The sequence below is a fragment of the Meriones unguiculatus genome, chromosome X (assembly GCF_030254825.1).
Source record: "Meriones unguiculatus strain TT.TT164.6M chromosome X, Bangor_MerUng_6.1, whole genome shotgun sequence".
NCBI lineage: Eukaryota > Metazoa > Chordata > Mammalia > Rodentia > Muridae > Meriones > Meriones unguiculatus.
Window position 1 is genome coordinate 67862223 of NC_083369.1, and position 21235 is coordinate 67883457.

Sequence of the window (21235 nt, forward strand, 5' to 3'; positions counted from 1 at the left end):
TCTGCTGTTTTTCCCCATTCCTTCACCAGCCTTCTTCAGGGTCTTAAGTTCATTGGGAAAACTATCTTTTAAGAATGCCTCCAACTTTTTATGGGTTCTTGACAGATCATGCCATAGGACCCACTTAAACTCATAATTAGACTGGGGAGGTGGCTCATCTTATAGGAGCACTTACTGTGTGAATAGGAGGACATGAGTTCAAATCCTCCCAGCCCATGTAAGAAGCTGGGCACCGTAACTCCAGTGCTATGTGTAGAGGGTAGGATATGACAGGCAGGATTACTAGAAGTTTCTTGGCCACCAGCCTTGCTTGAGGTTCAACAGAAGACCCTATCTCAAAAGAATAAAGCAGATACTCATAGAGTAGAACACTCCTTGTCTTCTCTGATCCCTGAGTATATGAGTGGGTGACTATGCCTATACACACACGAGCATATACATTATATGTCATACACATGAGTGTGCACAAACTCAGACACTCAGGTGCACACATAAAAATGCTATTAAATGTGTAGAAGAGAAAGGAACAATAACAAGGAGCAAAAATAAAAATTAGGAACTACTGAGCCAGAAGTGGTGGGTTATGATTGTGAACTCAGTACTTAGGTGTCTAAGGCCAGCCAGAACAACTCCACAAATGCACGTGGGTGTGCCACAGCCCCCTCCCATTTCCCTCTGCCAGCAGTACCAAATCTAAAGAAAAGAAAACAGATATAAGAATCAGAAATAAAAATTAGTAAGTTTCTCTGTTCAGTTTGTTAACACACATAAACTATATGCCTTTATCTTAAATTTTTTGAATGATTTGCATTTTTTTTCTGTGTGGGGGTGTTTTTCCTGCATGTATGAATGTGCAACACACATGGGCCTGGACGCCACAGAGGTCAGAAGAGAGAATTGGAGCTCCTGGAACTGTAGTTACAGATGGTCATGGGTCACCATGTGGGCACTGGGAACCAAACCTGGGTCCTCTATAAGAGCTTTAAGTGTGCTTAGCCATCTCCCCAGCCCCAATGAATTTGAGGGGTTTGTTCATCATGTAAATGTTAAACTCACTTGTCATAAATAATATAGTGAAATAAAGTTAGGTTTCATTTATTTTAGTCCCAAATAGAAATTAGCTGCATATACAGAGAGGTTTTTAACGGTAAAATAATCAGTGATCAAGTGCATTCAAATTATAGCATAATATAAAGATCATCTTTACAAATTTTATGTATCCAAATACACTAAAGTTAAACCTTCAAAACTTCTCCAAACAAAGAGGACTGGTGTTTATCTTTTGTATTCCAAACACTGAGAACAGTACTTGACAAGTATTTCTTGAATGATAAAATGCTTTCCCTTCAAGGTATCAGGTGACTACCCTTTTGGTGACAAAGGAAATATACAGAGGCTGTCTGCATCTCAACTGAATGGATCTAACTGTTTGTGAGGTCTATACAACCACATATATGTTTGAAGTCTTAAGTGGTAGTAAAATACTGAGTCTTGCTTTGATGCAGTGGAAAATGAGAGCTTTAAGCTCTCATGAAACAGATGATCTCAGCTTACCTCTTTCTGGTGATATTTGATTGCCACCTTCAGCTTGGCCAGGTCATGGTACTTCTGTGGGTCAAGTTCTTCACTGTGGTCATCTCGATGGTTGAGGATGATCTCCAGCTCTCGGGAGCTTCGAGCTTGGTCTAGCAGGTCCTTGGCAAAGAGCTTACATTGCTGGGAGAGCTCTTCATACTCAGCCTTGAATTCATTTTCCACCTTGCTTAACTCCTTGAGTTCCCAACCCAGCCTGAAGGCAGTGAGGATGGGGTCTTCACTTGATAAGGCAATGAGTGAGGGGCTTGCCAGAGCCTTGTAGATGTTCAGTCGGGACCTTGAATGACGCAGGCTGTCCACCTCTGAACTGGACACACACTCCACACAGTTGCAGCGGATCTGGTGGGGCCGAGGGATAGTGACCCTCTTTTGGACAAGCAATTTGATTATTTCATAGTTGTTGGTATGGGCAGCTAACATGATGGGAGTGATATCTGGTGTGAACTCAGAAAACTGTGTGTCCATCATCAGAGTAGGAACCTACACACAAGAAATGAGAAACACAGAGAGGCAGGGTTATAGTTTAGGAGCATGAAGGAGCATCTACTGGTAATTCAGAAACTGAATTTTTCATTCTCTTGTGGCTTCTTATCCAAGAAGTTCATGTTTGTAGATTGCTGTGTTTAGGCACTTTTCTAAACACCTTACTCATATTTAGTTATTTAATATTAACAATGACCCTGGTTGGTAAATAGTCTTTCCATGGGACAAAGCTGAGAGAGGCTAATGGACACACCTAAGATCATGCAGTTTTCAGTAGTAGAGCCAAAATTCAAACCAGGTAGTGCAACTGTTGAGCTCAGCTCTAAAATTTATGTTACCACAATGTGTCTAGTTCTATATAACAGAGCAGGGGGACAAAGAAGTAGAAGATGTTGTTCCTGGCTTTCTGGACCTGAGTTTAGCAAATCTTAAAGTCTGTAACAGTTCATGGTATTATATGTGTAGCTTTAATTGAGCTGTTGAGACTTCTGAAATATTGACTTGAAAGACCAAAGACAAGGAATCACTTTGAAGACCATGCAACTAAATAAACCATAATGGCAAAAAGAAAAGACTATCACAAGTGGTATTGACTTTGTGTGCATTTAAGGCTTTAGAGGACTAAAGGGCAGAGATGATTAATTCAATTTCTTCTATGTCCAGGAAGGTAGGAAGAATTAGATATTGTCAAAAAGAAGAAATCCTATAAATGAGGAATTTGAGGCTTGGGAAGGCATTGTTAATGACAAAAGGATCTTTGATAAAACTAGTGTTTGGTGGAATGTGCAGAGTTTTTATGTAGCTGGGAGTGCACCAAGAGAAATACATAAAAGCTGATCAATGAATTAAAACATTCTTCCAACTTGAAAATATCTCCTTGGGGGCTTAGTCTGTATTTGGGTAATAAAGAAAGCAAGAGGATCTGGGGTCACAACTGAGTTAGTGGGGTACTTGTCTAGCATGCACAAAACCTTGGTTTCAATTGCTAGAACCTGGACAGGGTGGTGAACTCCTGCAATCTTAGCACCTTAGAGGCAGGGACATAAGAAATTCCAGAACATCACACACACACCAACACAGACACAGACACAGACACACACACAGACACACACACACACACACACACACACTAAAGGACACTAGGAATACAGGAGATTCTGGATTAAAGTGAAAATAAAAAGAGAAGTAAGGGAACTCATTATCCTCATGGAAGAACTAAAAGATGGAGGAGGACTGGGGCAGTGAAGGGAAGCTTTTCAGAAGGGAAGTCTGGGTATGTGAAGCATGGGTACCATTCCAGCAAATGAGTATATACTGATTTTATTATATTTGAGGAAAAGAAGAGCAGTCTCAAAGTTCATGTTTGTTGGGGAGAAAAGAACAGGGACAGCTGAGATTCACACAAAATAGAAGAATATTGTTTTAATCTATCCTTTTTATTTTTTAAACAATAACAATCTACAGTTACTTATGACCTTACAAAAGCATGAATCCTGTTTGTCATCATTTTTGCCTCCATTTCACCTTGTATAAGGCACTTCAAAATAGGGGAGTGGCCAGAAAAGTGGCAGTGGTATGGGTGAAGGAGGTGGCTGGGGGAAAGAAGCCTGTAAAAAAAAACCTGCTTCTCTCATTGAGTAACTGCATCGGCCTCTGGAAGTTATGGGTCAACAGTTGCTAGGACAGAATAGGGAGTAAACCTTGTAAAACATTGAGAAAGAGGAGCTACAAACAAAATAGTGAGCGGGAAGTGAACTACTCGATTCATAAAATAAATTGGACATGCGGAAGAATAATCTCAGAAATTAATATAAGGCGACAGGCTCAGGAAGAAATAGGTCTGAGTGGGCCTGGAAATGAACATAAACACAAGTGGCATAAAGCCACGGAGTGGGGAGAGATAGAAAATGATCAAGTTGTCACAGTCTTCCCAGGAATAAAAGAGCTAAGATCTGGAAAATCTATTTTTTTCTATAGGTAGTGACAGTTTTCAATCTTTGTCATTATTTAAAATGGTTAGGGGAAGGTAAAGTGGGTGACACCCTGTTGGACACTGTTTTCTGGGTGAAGGTGTTTTCTGAGTGAAGGTCTGCTTTCTAACATGCTGCTTAACTAGTAATCCCACCCCCTCCTTCCTTGCTCTTTTTACTTTTCTTCCTCGTTTCCTTTCTTACCTTCTTGTCACTGCTGACACAAGACACAAAGCAGTGCCCATGATTATTTAGCCATAGCGCTGAAAGGAGGCGGTCTATGCTTGAAATACAAAAAGCTTCCTGGAGCTATTTGATTGCAATAATGAGCATTCTGACCTTCTGCTTGGTTTTCTTGTGACTTGAGTCCAGGGAAGAAAACTTTCTCAAAGAGGGTAGCAGGTAGTGACCACGTCTTCTGCACAACTGCCTGCTCAAATATTGTAGGCTCCAGGTTATATGCAGGATAGCTACTTTTCTGATACTGTTTTACGCTGTTCTCTATCTTACAATAAGTTTCTTTGCTTCCCTGTGATGAGTAGGGTTAACTGTCAATCTGATGGAATCTAAGATCAACTGGAAGATGGGCCTTTAGGCATAACAGAATAATAAATCATCTAATTAAAAATAGACCGCTTAAACTAATAGGAAGTTCTCAGAAGAAGTACAAAAGAGCACTCTATGGATTGCTCAGTGGTCAGCACAGCTTACTGTTCAATCATGAGTGCTAGAGTTCAGGTCCTAGTGTTCATATTGGATGACTCACAATCACCTGTAACTCCAGCTACAAGGATCCAATGGCATCTTCTGGCTTTTTTAGGCACACACACATCTGCACATACATTCACATAGAAACATACACTCAAACACATACATAAAAAATAAAATAAAATTTACAAAAGAGCACCTGCAAATGAACACATAGAAGTATCCAAAATGTTTAGCCATCAAGGATATGCAAACCAAAACTACTTAGAGATAATAGGCATGGTGACACATACTTCTGATCTCATTCTTGTATGACAGAGGCAGAAGAATCATGAGTTCAGGGTCAACCTGGCACAAGTAACATACAAAGACTTGAAATATCTACCCTCTCAACTGGACTTGAAGGAAAAGGCACTAAATAAATGAACTTGTATTTATCTAATGTGTGGAAGTAGAATTTGTAAACAAGAGAGTTCAAGTCTTCATTTTAGAGTAGGATATTCAGTTCCTTTTTGCTAGAGCCTGATGTGTGTCTAGCACATGCTCTGTGCTGTTGGAAAACAGAGCAGACTAGGGAAGCTCCAGCTTTAGGAAAAAGCTCCTTTACTCATCCTGGAGTGTCTTAATTTCTTTTCTGTTGCTGTGACAAAATATCCTGACAAAACAACTTAAGGAAAAAAAAAACGGTTTGTTTTAGTTCATAGGTTGAGACACAGGCCATCATGGCAGAGAATGCAAAGCAGAAAGAACCTGAAGCAGCTAATCACATTATGCTCTTTTTTCAGAAGAGACTTTTAAATACATGCATTCTATTTCTAAGCATATAGTTCAGGTTCATTGCCAGGATATGACACCACCGAGAATGGACAGGTTACCCCACATCAATTAAATACCATCATCAAGATAATTCCCCATAGTCACGCCCAGAGGCCCATCTCGCTATCAACTCATTCCCTATATGTGGCATCATTTCATAGGCAGAAGACTCTGAACTGTATTACTGTAGAGAGCACACGGACCACTCTTAAGCATGCACGCATCTATTGCTTTATTGATCCTTTATTGCTCTTCACTGTGGATGTGATGTGATTGTTTAATGTTTGTACTTGCCTTGGCTTCTCCACACTGATAGATTATAACCTGGAATTGAACTAAAATAAATCTCTTCTTCCCCAAGTTTATTTTTTTTCCATCAGAGCATTTTATCACACCAACAGAAACAAAACTAGAATGGATGGTGAATACAGAACAAAAGGTTGGTTTTATTTTAGTTTTCTCTCTCTCTCTCTCTCCCTCTCTTAATATTCAGTTTCAGTTTGAAGAGTTGGTTAGAACAGCAGCAGGAGATTATGGCACTGCAGCACAAATCATGAAGGACAGACAAAGTTTGATCTCTGTGTGTATCTTCGGGATAATAATAATTGAAATCAAAGAATGTGTGAAATCAGCCTCTGTGAGCAACTCTAGTCCTTCATGCCCAATGGTTTGCTCTAAAGACCTCTGTGCAGCCTTACTTTTCAGAGAAGAAAAGGATTGAGGGGAGATAAGTGCAAATCACTATTGCTAGCCTCCTCTACACAACATCCCAACTGTTGGGGTTTTGACTTAGGGCCCAGTCTTTATTTTATTAGTGTCTGAATTGACATATCTTCCATTCCTGTGTCATAGTATATAATAAAAAACTTCCCTCTGGATACAGGGACTGATATTTTTGGTGGGCACATCAGTTAAGAAATACCAATGTGTTTGTAAAATAAATAGCATGATCACTTTGCCTGGGAGCAGGAAATAGGGAAGGGAGACATTCCAAATAAAGGGAAGAATGGACATGAAAAGTTTAAGGTGCCTGAGGTGGTGAACAGATAGGGTTCAGAGTAAAGGATGATTAACTGAATTTTCAATTTGATCAGACAGAAAAATCTAAGAACTTAGTAAAGCCTATCTCTGGATGTCTGTAACGGTATTTCCAGACACAGTTAGATCATTAGGGCTCTGAAATAATCAAAGAATTAACTCTTTGATCATATGAAAGCATTATTTTTGTCCTTTTTCTTTTCTTCTCTTTGGCATATTTATTTTTTTAACTTTTATTAATTATACTTTATTCACTTTATATCCTCCCATAATCCCCACCCTCCTCCCCTCCTAATCTCACCTTCCCTCCCCCTTCTTCAAACATGCCCCTCCCCAAGTCCACTGATAGGGGAGGTCCCCCTCTCCTTCCTTCTGATCTTAGTCTATCAGATCTCATCAGGAGTGGCTGCATTGTCATTTTCTGTGGCCTGGTAAGGCTGCTCCCCCTTCAGAGGGAGGTGATCAAAGAACAGGACAATCAGTTCATGTCAGAGGCAGTCCCTCTTCCCATTACTATAGAACCCACTTGGACACTGAACTGCCATGGGCTACATCAGTGCAGGGGTTCTAGCTTATCTCCATGCATGGTACTTGCTTGGAGTATGAGTCTCTGGGAAGACCCCTGTGTTCAAATTTTCTGGTTCTGTTGCTCTCCTTGTGGAGTTCCTGTCCTCTCCAGATCTTACTATTTCCAACTTCTTTCTCAAGATTCCATGCATTCTGCTCAACAGTTGGCCATAAGTCTCAGCTTTTGCTTTGATAGTCTGCCGAGCAGAGCCTTTCAGAGGCCCATATGAGAACATTATTAAGATGGTGAAAATAGGGGATGGGACAGTATGAGGTAAGTAGTTGGGGAGAACATTCCTTAGGGAATACCTTGTTCCCATTCTTTAAGCCCTTACCTTGCTTCCTGGGTGACATGAGTTCCCTCACATATGCTTGGCCTTGAACTGAATCTTCTGACACTGAGCCTGAATCAATCCTGCCTCATATATATATATATATATATATATATATATATATATATATATATAGTACCCAGTATTTTCTAACATGGTTGAAAACAGCCAAAACAAATGAGAATAGTATAAAGATTGTATATATGTGTACTGCCTCTATAGAAATATGTGAAGTTTTCAGCAAACGTGATCTCTATAAACGGTCCGAATAAATACAAGTATCCCTCAAAAAACACCCCAAGCAAAATTAATTTAAAACTTTGAGACAGGGTTTTGCTTTGTAGCCCAAGTTAGCTTCAAAGAAAAGATCTTCCTGCCTTGTCCCCCTAAATGTTAAGATCACACGTAAGCATCATTATACCTAGTTTATAATTATTTTTTTTCTGTTGTCATTGATGTTTTGGATAAAACCTTGATGTATACAAAACATTAAAATACCTCATTCAATTACATATAGTTTTACTGATCTTCTTGCTCATGCAAGTTAACCTGGAGCTTTCATCTTTGCTTTTGTTTGAGAACACATTTTTGTCATCTTAAGTCTCCCAGTTAAGCTTCATTCAGCAGTTCTGCTTTCTTGGAGCTGTTGTATTTTTAGAGTATTTTCATGCAAGTTTTATTGAGTTAGGTTAACCAGTTTTTCATGGAGGTCCTTGGGTTTTTATATCCTTATAGGTGACTGATCAGTTAGTCTCTGGGTGTGGGATGGAGGGTCAAAATCAAGTCATTAAATCTTGTCAAACATATCTGGATCATCCCTCAGAAAGGCTGTTTTAATTTTCATTGATAACATCTAGAAATATCACCTTGATCTTGTTTGAAAGGTGCAGATTTCCAGAAGTGAACTCTTGGTGACTCGAGTATCACTGTAATCTTCCTAAGGCCTCACCCTTCCCCATACAGTAAGTGTCCTTCTCATTTCCTGCTGGAGTGAACTTTTGCTACTAGTCATGGCTCTTTCTTAGCAATTTCCAAGAGAAGTTGAAAATGATTTTGTATTGTGCAAAACAAGAAATTGTAAGTTCTGCCTCTTACATTTTTGGGCTTGTTTATACTTTTAATTAAAAAAAACCCATAGTACTCTATGTATTATAATGGAAATATATTTTATCTGGAGGGATACAGACAATTGTGCAGATAATCGATGATTTCCTTACTTCTATGAATTTATTTCAACATTGTTGGTGGCCTATAAAAATTTTCTTTTCTGTCAAAGACCAGAGAATGAGTAGTTCAGCCTTGTGTGACCTTGCAATACTGCCACTGTAGCACAAAAATAGCCATAGGCAGTGCTCAAATGATTGGATGTGGTTGTACACCAACAGAATTTTCATTGAAAAGGCAGGTTATGATCACAGGATTTACTTTATGTGCCACAAGTACAGGAGCCTTGTTTACAAATTTCCTTGTTATTGATAAGTAAAACAAACCCACTGACATCTGTTAATTTTAAATTCATCTGAGGATCGACATTTGTTATTGTCCCTTTAAATTTCCTGTAACTGTTGTTTTTGTTATGCTAGAGGTCATGTGCAAAGTTAATTTTTTTTTCCCTACAAAATCTGGCTGAACGATGTTAGGCTTCCAGTTAAAAATCATATCTTTTTTTAGTGAAAAAAAAAAAAAACACTGGCAGGGATGGTGGGAGAGGAGAAGGAAATAATCAAGCTAATAAATTAAATTTGGCTTCTATTATCTGCACAAAACCTGATACATCAGCTGACTTGATTGAATTTGAGAATTTGCAATAACATGTGCTAAGGACATGACCACTGAAGGAGTTACATTGCCTGCCTCTCCCTGAGGTATGGCAGTTAGACCTTATTGAGTTTGTTCTTTCTCCCAAGGAATCCTTGTTGAAAGCTAAGTATTGTACATTAGGATCTTTTTAGATTACTCAGCATAGGATAGAGTTGCTCAGCTAAGGGCTCATCCCTGCAGTGCCATGAAAGGAGTGAGATAAAGTGCCCTTATATTTTTACATAAATTCTATTGACAAAAGATGACACCGAGGCATAGGTTATGGCATATGTAATCTCTTCCACTTTTTCAATTAAATTTTTATTTTTTATATTAATTACAGTTTATTTACTTTGTATCCCAGCTGTAGCCCCTTCCCCCATTCCCTCTCAATCCCACTCCCTCTCCCTCCCTCATCTCCTCCCTGCCCCTCTCTAAATCCATTGATAGGGGAGGTCCTCCTCCTCTTCCATCTAACCCTAGCTTATCAGGTCTCATCAGGCTACAATGTTCTCCTCTGTGGCCTGGCAAGGCTGCTCCTCCCTCGGGAGGGGGAAGGAAAGGTCAAATAGGCCACCATTGAGTTCATGTCAGAGACATTCCCTGTTCCCCTTACTAGGGAACTCATTTGGATACTGAGCTGCCATGGACTACATCTGAGCAGGGGTTCTAGGTTATATACATGAATGGTCCTTGGTTGGAGAATCAGTCGCAAAAAAGACCTCTGGTCCCAGATATATTTTTAGCTCAAGCTTTTACAAAGCTACTGTTCACAGGAGACCCAAGTGCCACATTAACTTCCTTTAACTTCATTTCTGAACAGTATAGACTATTTGGGAATTTTCTGGATCCTGCTTTTTCTGACTTAGGCAGGTATTCTTGGAAGCTTTCTGAAATTTGAACCATCTGTTTGCAACTAATAGAAAGACCCTTTTCAGTAGCTACTTTGTTCATACCCACAATACCATCTGATCACAGACTTATCCTGCCTGATGGCCATTTCCTCACAGAAATAATTTGATAGCATCATTTGGAAATGAATCTTCTGCCTCAGACCTAGACTGATCAAAATTGCAATCACCTCTTCTCCTCCCCATACCCAAATGTCAGAGGAAATCAATGTTCAACCCTTTTCAGAAACCATTAGAAGTGAAATTTCATTTTTCTGTGTTACACAGAAATGGAGAATACCAATATCTAATTTCATCTATTTCCATTCTCCTCTACCTATATAAAAGGTTAGGTAGATAGTATTTGTGATGCATGAGTTACTTTGGAGACAGGCATTAGCATCAAATGGGGAAGAATCTGTTTTCCAGAGTTAAAACAACAGAACCATCAGAATTAAGATTTGCTGGATCATGTCAGCTGGTTTTAAGGCTAATGTATATAATGCTTTAGGTTAATAATTTAGATTAGAAAATTCAGGTGAAAAAAATTTATTTGAGGATTGTATCACTCAGTTTCATGTTACTTTGAAAATATATGAGATCATTCATTCATAAAAAGAAAAGATTTGTTTAATAGTTTGAATTCTCACACATAAAATCAGATGGCCAATTGGTTTGGCCTCTGGACAAGGTGGCAGATGGCGATGGCATGAGTTCATGTTGGAGCAAGAGAGCTAGAGTGTACTGGCTTTAATGTCACAATCCTTTTAAAGGCATATCCCCAATCATGTGAGGATTTCCTGTAAACTCCATCACCTAAAGGTCCACAGCGTCTCCCAATAATACAATCTTAGTGCCAATCTTCTAAGTTACAGAATTAAGGAGAACATACCCTGTATTTAAAGCACAGAAAGAAAAACTCCCGAGAGTTCACCTGATATATATATATATATATATATATATATATATATATATTTTAAACTAATAAAACTCACTAATGCGGGGCTGGAGAGGTAGCTTAGTAGGCAAAACAGTTTCAGTGGAAACATGGAGACCTGAGTTTGGATAACTAATGCCCATGGAAAAAGCTGGTCACAGTGGCATGTGCCTATCCCAGTTCCATGGACCTCAGTGGCTAGCTAACCTAAACTAATGGGTTCATGGGTAAACCTTGTCTCCAAAAATAAGGTGAAGAGTGATAGAAGAAGATAGCAGATGCCAACCCGTCTTCTCTACAAGGTACATGCACACACACACAAACACACACACACACACACACACACACATGTGCACATGTACATTTGTGCACATACACAAAATATGATTAATTAATTCAATGAAGAGATAAAAACAAATCAACAATATACATGCCAGTGTGCAACATTATCTTAGCAAGGATAAGCCTAACACTAATGGTTAGCATTTACCAAGCACTTTTTTGCATAGAATGATCATACTGAAGAATATAATTTAGTCTTCCCTATTACTCTATGGTATAGGTATAATAATTTCATATTACTTTTGAGAAAACTCAGCCAAAGACAAGTTAAATGTCTTGAACAAGGACACATCACTAGGAAGCAGTGAAGTCAGAATTTGAACCCAAGCTATGTGTGTGTGTGTGCATGTGTGTGTGTGTGTGTGTGTGTGTGTGTGTGTGTGTTCTCCACATTGGCAGGAAGTCATGTAAATAACCTACGAGTCAAGAAATAAATAAACCAGGCATATATTTTGTAGTGATGGGGAAAATTTCAGAAGGGACAGTCTCCCCGATGTATTTATTTATTGTTTGTTTGTTTGTTATTTTGTTTTGGAACAGGGTTTCTCTGTGTAACAGTCCTGGATGTCCTGGATTTTCTTTGTAGATCAGGCTGGCCTAGACCTCAACAGAGATCAGCTTGTTCCTGTCTCTCTGAGTGCTGGGATTAGAGGTGTGCACCACCACTCCTGGCTACTAATGTGTTTCTTGCACTGCACAAAAGAATGGAACTCTGTTTTGGCACTGTGACTTGGCCTTTAGTTACCATTTCAGAAAGGTCTTGGGTTGGATTTGATTAAAAGAGTTTTTTAGGCAGGCTGTGGTTCTTGTTTCATTTTTATAGGTTTCTCTCTATAGAGATATGATTTAAAAGAATTAAATCACTTTCTAGATTGTTTTGTTAGAAAAAGGGATGGTATGTCTTAGCCTTCTAATGACAAGCTGATTATTTTTCCATATTGCTGCTTATTATACAACTAGTGTGAGAATAGGTAGCATAATAATGTTTTCTGGATAGTGTGGAGTACTGTGGTACATGGGGCTATGGGGGCAAATGGTAACCACTTTGCCATCAACTACATGATAGGATTCAACATAAATAACTAATTATTAGTTTTCAATTGTTTTGGGCTACAGATCTTGATAAAAACATGCTTTCCAGCAAAATATAATAAGTAATGAATGAAAAGAGGAGTTTTCGTGTGAACAGAAGAGCTGGGAACCGCCATTTTGCTAAGGCAGTCGAGAGCTATGTAGTTGAAAGATGGTAATTATCACCAGGTATTCCAGTTCAGGCTTAGAAAAGCTTTAGATGATAAACAAGCCCATTTGGTTTGTAAGAGTGTGAAAGGAAAGTTAAGAAATTATAGTGTTCTCATAAATACTTCTGAAAGCAATGAATAAAGAATACAAACTAAAATAAACCATTGCTGTCCTAAGTTATTCTTATTTAAAAGGGGGAGAAACAGTTGAAAAGAAAGAAGTTAACAGGCTGCATCCATGGCACAAATTTTCACCAGGAAAAATTATGCTGAGTCTTAAGTAAGTTCTTGGAATAATTATCATTGATGTTGCATAATCCTTCCTAAAGGTAGGGTAGGAGATAGACTCTCAAGGCCTTAGAAAGTCACCATGGACTGTAGCTCTACAAGATTGGAGTTACACCCTGGTAGCCCTATACTTTTAGGTCTGAGTGGCAGCCTTGCTTCATCTGCAGAACACAATGCCTTCTTGGGGTCTCTCTGTGACAGTTCTAACCCCATATTCCTTTTCATTATTTATCTCATCAGGGCTGTCCACAAATGATCGGAGGGTGCACTAGTTCTCTTCCTGGTTTCCAGACTGTCTGAAATGCACTTTGACGTCTAGATCGAGGTAATCATGCCTCTGTCCACTGTGTTCTGTGCACCAGCAGAATTAACACAAGCTTGCATTTTCACAGCAGAAGGTTGTGCTACACCTTGTCTTGCTTGAATCTGAGCTAGGGAGTCTGAGAGGCGCTGCAGTCTAATTGGTGAAGCAATCCTTGAGGTGTTCTGGAGCAGTTAGCATGTGTCAGTGTCCCTGGCCTGTCTGTTCAACCATCCTGTCCTCTGAAACTTTGACCCTGGAATGGGAGGAGCAGACATAAAAAGTTCAGAATGCCTAATATGCTTTTCTTCCTTTATCTTTGTGGTCCCTTTGTCTTATTCATATTAATCTCTTTCTCAAACAGTTGCACCATCACACTTTTGGTTTTTTTGAAATGTTCTTTCAGTCTCTAACATATGGTTGGGCTGTGAATTCTCTAAATATCTTTCTCCTTTGTTTCCCTTTAAAGATTTTTTTTCTTCACTATTTATTCATTATATATCCCAAATGAAGCCCCCTCCCTCAATTACCCCAGTCCCTCCCCTCCCCCTCCCCTCATCCTCTTTCCCCAGTACACTGAAAGAGGGAGTTCTCCTCTATTGTCATCTGCCCATAGCTTGTTAAGTCTCATCAGGACTGCCTGGCTTCTCTTCTTCCATGGCCAGAAAAGACCGCATCATCAGAGGTGAGTGATCAAAGAGTAGTCAACTGAGTTCATGATAGAGGCAGCCCCTGCTCCCCTCACTCAGAGATCCACATGGAGACTGAGCTGCCAAAGGGCCACATCTGAGGAGAAAGGACAAAGTCCTCTCCATGCATGGTCCTCCCTTGGTGCATCAATCTCTGCAGGAGCCCCTGGGCTCAGATCTTTTAGTTTTGTTGGTCTCCTTGTGGGGTTCTTTTTGCCTCCATGTCCTTCTAATCCCACCCCTTTCTTCCTCCATATGACTCCCTGCTCTCTGCCCAAAGTTTCAGCATCTGCTTGGATCCCATGTTGGGTGAGTGCTTTCAGGGGACCCTCTATAGTAGACTCCCGTCTTGTTTCCTCTCTTCCACCACTTTCTGGTGTCTATCCTGTTTGCCATTCTGAATGAGATTTAAGCATCCTCCCTAGGGTCCTTCTTCGTGTTTAGCCTCTTTAGGTCTGTAGATGGCTATCCTATATTATACAGCTAACATCCACTTATATGTGAGTGTATACCATGGTGTCTTTCTGTTTCTGGGTTACCTCACTCAGGATGATCTCTTCTAGTTCCATAAATTTTCCTGTAAATGTCATGATTTCCTTGTTTTTAATGGCTGAGTAGATGTAGATGTAACACAATTTTTGTATCCATTCCTCCATTGAGAGACATCTGGATTGTTTTCAGATTCTGGCTATTACATATAAAGCTGCTATGAGCATAGTTGAGCAAATGTCCTTATCGAATGGTGGGGCATCTTTTGGATATATGTCGAGGAGTGGTATAGCTGGATCTTGAGGTAGTGCTATTTCCAATCTTCTGAGAAAGAACCAGATTGATTTCCAAAGTCGTTGTGCAAGTTTACATTCCCACCAGCAATGGAGGAGGCTGCTTATTTCTCCACATCCTCTCCAGCATCTCTTGTCACTTGAGTTTTTGATCTTTGGCATTCTCATAGGTGTAAGATGGAATCTCAGATTGTTTGATTTGTATTATTCCAGTGATAACTAAGGATGTTGGGCATTTCTTTAAGTGTTTCTCTGTCATTCTGTATTCCTCTGTTGCGAATTCTCTGCTTATGTCTGTATCCTTTTTTAAAATTAGTTTACTTGATTTATTTGTGTTTAATTTCTTCAGTTCCTGATAGAGTCTAGATATTAGCCTTCTATCAGATGTAGGGTTGGTGACTATCTTTTTCCAGTCTGTGGGCTGTCATTCTTTTCTGTTGAGAGTGTCCTTTGCTTTACAGAAGCTTTTCAGTTTCACAAAGTCCCATTTTTAATTGTAGATCTAAGAGCCTGTATTGTTGGTGTTTTGTTCAGGAAATTGTCTCCTGTGCCAAGTAGTTTGAGACTATTCCCCATTTTTCTTCCAACAGATTTAGTGTGTCTGGTTTTATGTTGCGATATTTGATTCACTTAGACTTTAGTTTAGGGCAGGGTGATAGATATGGGTCTATTTGCGTTTTTCTAGATGTGGACTTCCAGTTAGACCAGCACCATTTGTTAAAGATGCTATCTTTCCCACTGTACAGTTTTGGCATCTTTCTCAAAAATCAGGTATCCATGGGTATGTGGGTTTATTTCTGGGTCTTCTATTTGATTCCATTGTAGGCCAGTACCATGCAGTTTTTATTACTGATATTCTATAGTACAGCTTGACATCAGGGATGGAGATGTAGATACCTCCAGAAGATCTTTTATTGTAGAGGATTGTTTTAGCAATTCTGGGTTACTTGTTATTCGATATGAAGTGGAGAATTATTCTTTTTTAAATTTTCATCTTTTAAAAATTATTTATTTATTTATTTTTAGTTTATTTTCATATTAATTACAGTTTATTCACTTTTTATCCCAGCTGTAGCCTCCTCCCTCATTCCCTCCCAATCCATCCCTTCCTCCCTCATCTCCTCCCAAGCCCCTCTAAAAGTCTAGTGATAGGATTCATCTGACCCTAGCCTATCAAGTCTCATCAGGACTGGCTGCATTATCTTCCTCTGTGGCCTGGCATACGTGTTCTCCCCTCAGGCGGAGGTGGTCAAAAAGCTAGCCACTGAGTTCATGTCAGAGACAGTCTCTTTTCCCATTGCTAGGGTAACCACTTAGATACTGAGCTGCCATGGGCTACATCTGAGCAGGGGTTCTAGGTTATATCCATGAACGATCCTTGGTTGGAGTATCAGTCTCAGAAAAGACCCCTGTGCCCAGATATTTTTGTACTGTTGGTCTCCTTGTGGAGCTCCTGTCCTCTCCAGATCTTATTATCTCCTCCTTCTTTCATAAGATTCCCTGCTGTCTGCAACCCAAATGTCCCTCAGCGAAGGAATGGATATAGAAATTGTATCCATTTACACAACGGAAAACTGCTCAGCAATTAAAACCATGGAAATCATGAAATTTTCAGGCAAATGGTGGGATCTAGAAAAGATCATCTTGAGTGAGGTATCTCAGAAGCAGACACACACTTATACTCACTTATAAGTGGATACTAGACATATAATATAGGATAACCTACAAATATCTGCACACTTCAAGAAACCAAGAAAGAAGAAGATCAATCTTCACTCAGAAATACAAACAGGATGGACATTGGATGAAAGAGAAAACAGGAAACGGGACAGGAGCCTACCATAGAGGGCCTCTAAAAGACTCTACCCAGCAGTGTATCAAAGCAGATGCTGAGAATTTTTCTTTCCAGGTTTGTAAAGAATTGGGTTGGTTATTTGATGGGAATTGCATTGAATCTATAGATTGATTTTGGCAGGATGGTGATTTCTTCTCCTCCTCCTCCTCTTCCTCCTCTTTCTTCTCATTTATTAAAATTTATTCAATTTATACCCTGGCTATGTATGGCTATGTATGGCTATATACCTCCCTCACCTCCTCCCAAACCCACCCTTCCTCCTTCTTTTCACCCTATGCCCCTCCCCTAGTCCACTGATAGGGGAGGACCTCTTCCCCTTCTATCTGAACTTAGGCTATGAAGTCTCATTAGGACTGGCTGCATTCCTCTGTGTCCTGGCAAGGCTGCACCCTCCACGGGGAGGTAATCAGAGAGCCTGCCACTGAGTTAATTCCAGAGACAGCCCCTGCTCCCCTTATTAGGGAACCCACTTGGAGACTGAGTCAATGGGCTACATTGGAGCCTGGGTTTGAGGTCCTTTCCATTTATGGTCCTTGGATAGGGTATCATTCTCTTCAGGGCCACCAAGGCTCAGTTTTTTTTTTTTTTTTTTTTTTTTTTTTGGCTCTGTTGGTCTCTTTTTGGTGCTTCTGTCCCTTCCAAGTCTTTCTATCTCCCTCTTCTTTCATAAAATTCCATGCATTCTGCCCAAAGTTTGGCTATAAGTCTCAGCCTTTGTTTCCAAACCTTGATCAGTAGAGCCTTTCAGAGGCCTTCTGTGGCAAGTTCCTGTCCTGTTCCCTGTCTTCTCCTGCTTCCAACGTCTATTGCATTTGAAGATGGCCATTTTTACTATGTTAATCATGTGGAGCCATAAGCATGGGAGACGTTTCCATCTTCTGGTATATTCCTCTATTTCTTTCTTCAGAGATCTGAAGTTTTTTTTTTTTTGTTTGTTTGTTTTTGTTTTTTGTTTTTTTTTTTTCATACAAGTCTTTGACTTGCTTGGTTAGAGTTACAGCAAAGGACAGAAGTGTTGTTTCTCTAATTTCTTTCTCAGCCCTTTTGTCTTTTGTATATAGGAGGGTTACTGATTTTTTTGAATTAATTTTTATACAGCCACATTTTGAAGGTATTTCTCAGATGTAGGAGTTCCTTGCTAGAATTTTTGGGGTCACTCATGTGTACTATCATATCATCTGCAAATAGTTATACTTTGACATCTTCCTTTTCAAACCCAATTCTCTTCATCTCCTTTATTCGTCTTATTGCTCTAGCAAGGACCTCAAGAAATATGTTGAAGAGATATGGAGAAAGTCGGCAGCCTCGCCTGGTTTTAGTAGGATTAATTTAAGGTTCTCTCCATTCAGTTTCGTGATGGCTATAAACGTGCTGTATATTGTTTTTGCTATCTTTAGGTAAGTGCCTTGTAGCCTTGATCTCCCCAGGAATTTAAACATGAATGAGTGTTAGATTTTATCAAATGCTTTTTCAGCATCTAAGGAGATGATCATGTGATTTTTTTTCTTTGAGTTTGTTTATATGGTGGATTAAACTGATGGATTTCCATATACTGAATCACCCCTGAATATATAGAATGAAGCCTAGTGGATGATATCTTTGGAGTGTTTTTGGATTTAGTTTAAGAGCATTTTGTTGAGTACTTTTGCATCAATGTTCATAAGGGACATTGGTCTTAAACTCTCTTTCTTTGTTGGGTCTTGGTGTGGTTTAGGTATCAAGGTGACTGTGGCTTCATAGAATCAGTTTGGTAATGTTCCTTCTGTTTCTATTTTGTGGAATAGATCGAAGAGTATTGGTGTTAGCTCTTCTTTGAAGATCTAGTTGAATTCTGTACTGAAACAATCTGACCCTGGGCTTCTTCAGATGGGAGATTTTTGATGAGAGCTTCTATTTCCTTGGGGGACATAGGACTATTGAATTTATTTTCCTGGTCTTTGGTAAATGGAATCTATGAAGAAAATTGTCCATTTCATTTATATTTTGAAATTTTGTGTCATAAAGGCTTTTGAAGTAAGACTTAATGATTGTTTGGATTTCCTCAGTCTCTGTTGTTATGTCCCCCTTTTCATTTCTGATTTTGCTGATTTGGGTAGTTTCTCTCTGCTTTTATATAGTTAGTTTGGCTAAGGGTTTGTATATCTTGTTGATTTTCTCATAGAAACAGCTCTTGGTTTCATTGATTCTTTGAATTGTTCTCTTTCTTTTTAGTTTATTGATTTCAGCTCTTGTTTGATTATTTCCAGCTATCTCCTAGGTGTGTCTGCTTCTTTTTTTTCCTAGGGCTTTTAGTTGAGCTGTTAAGTTGCATGTATGAGATGTTTTGAATTACTTCATGAAGGCACTTGAAGGCACTTAGTAGTATGAACTTTTCTCTTTAGCACTGCTTTCATTGTGTCCCATAAATTTGAGTATGTTGTGTCTTCATTTTCATTGAATTCTAAGAAGTCTATAATTTCTTACCTGACAAAAGTGTCATTGAGTAGAGAGTTGTTCAGTTTCCATGTGTTTTGTATGTTTTTTACTCCTTCAATTATTGTTGACGTCTGGTTTTATAATATGGTGGTCTGATAGGATACAGAGGATAATTTCAACCTTCTTGTATCTGTTGAGGCTTGCTTTGTGACCAACTGTAGGGTTTATTTTAAAGAAGATTCTATGAGGTGCTGAGAAGAAGGTAAATCCTTTTGTATTTGGGTAACAGGTTCTGTAGATGTCTCTTAAGTCCATTTGATTCATGACATATGTTAGTGTCCTTGTTTCTTTGTTTAATTTATGTTTTACGACCTGTCCTTTGTTGAGAGTGGAGTGTTGAAGTCTCCCACTATTAATGTGTGGGGATCTACGTGTTGTTTAGGTTTCATTAATGTTTCTTTTACAAACGTGTGTGCTCTTGTATATGGGGCATAGATGTTTAGAATTGTGATGTCTTCTTGGTGGAATTTTCCTTCAATGAGTATGAAGTGCCCTTCGCCATCTCCTTTGATTAATTTTGGTTGAAGTTCATTTTATTAGGTATTAGAATGGCTACTACTGCCTACTTCTTGGGTCCATTTGCTTGGAAAACAGTTTTCCAGTCTTTTATTCTCAGGTAATGTCTGTCTTTGTGACTTAGGTGTGTTTCTTTTATGCAACAGAATGTTGGGTCTTGTTTACGTACCCATTTTGTTAGTACTGTGTTTTTATTGGAGAGTTGAGTCCATTGGTGTTGAGAGAGATTTATGACCAGATGCTGTTGGATCCTTTACTTTGATGTTAGTTGTAGTAGTTTGTTTGTGTGTTTTAGTTTTGCTGTAGTGATGTTATTTATCTCTTGTGTTTATCTCCTGTAGTTAGCTTTCTTGGGTTGTATTCTTCCTTCTAGTATCTTCATCAAGGAAGTCCCAGAGCTCCTCTGTTATAAACAATACACATTTTTTCCCTCTTTATCTTGATTTCCTATCAGAACTAGCTGATAGGACCCTAATGTTCAAAAGATCGCACATCTTAGTTGCAAGATACAGAGAAATGAAATTGAAACTGAGCTGGAAGCTTTCTCCCTGCTGGCTTTTATAGTTCTAAAAGGTGATATGCAGGCTGCTGGGGAAGATAAACAGCATCAACAGTCTTTCCCAACTGTGATCACTGTGAACTAAGAGACCAACATTCTATCCAAGTTGTACCAATCTGTCTAATAATGGTAGTACTGTTTTGAAGATAATCAAATTTTCTCTGATTGGATTTGAGGTCCATTCTATATAGGAAGGAATTTCTGTTTGGTATTGTATGCCAAGTTAAAAACTATTGCATTGGAGGTCATAGGTCTTAGGGGGAAACTGAATAAGTTCATTAAGTTAAATTAATCAAATTGCCTTCTAAATAGTTGTGTTTATACCTACAGACAAATGATACTCTTATTCTTAGTTAGTGAAGCATCTCTTCTCAGTAATGATTAATGAATGCAGAGACGGGTGGAGAAGTGCTTTGTCTTAAACAAGATATTTATTCTGTCTCTTACAAGGTTCAGGGAACACTGTATGGAAGAAGGGGCAGAAAGCACCTCAGTGCCATGTTAGAACAGTGACTGGAAAATGTTCTGGGCAAGACTCATCCATTTCAATAAAAAACTTGGCAGCTGCAAATGCATGCATGCATTGAGTCTATTCAAGAATGGGCCTGTTCAAATGGTGGGAACTAGAAAAGATCATCTTGATTGAGGTAACCAAGAAGCAGAAAGACACACATAGTATATACTCACCCATAATTGGTTATTAGACATATAATATAGGATAAACATACTAAAATATGAACATGTAAAGAAGTTAAGAAAGAAGGAGTACCCTGGTTAAGATGTTCAATACTCATTCAGAAAGGCAAACAGGATGGTCATCAGAAGAGGAAGAAAACAGGAAACAGGACAGGAGCCTATCACAGAAAGCTTCTGAAAGACTCTATCCAGCAGGGTATCAAAGCAGATGATGAGACTCATAGCCAAACTTTGGGCAGAGTGCAGGGAATCTAATGAAAGAAAGGGAGATAGCAAGACCTGGAGGGGACAGGAGCTCCACAAGGAGAGCAACAGAACCAAAAAATATTGGTATAGGGGTCTTTTCTGAGACTG

General features: G+C 39.1%; 1 protein-coding gene across 3 annotated transcripts in view; it reads right to left on the bottom strand.

The window, feature by feature from the left end:
• Positions 1–21235, bottom strand: part of Trpc5 (transient receptor potential cation channel subfamily C member 5) — a 352275-nt gene that overhangs the window by 92276 nt on the left and 238764 nt on the right. For all 3 annotated transcript variants that reach the window (XM_060374438.1, XM_060374437.1, XM_060374439.1), the window contains one exon: positions 1555–2076. In XM_060374438.1, coding sequence (XP_060230421.1) covers positions 1555–2076 — 522 coding nt within the window. The remainder of the gene's footprint in view (positions 1–1554; positions 2077–21235) is intronic.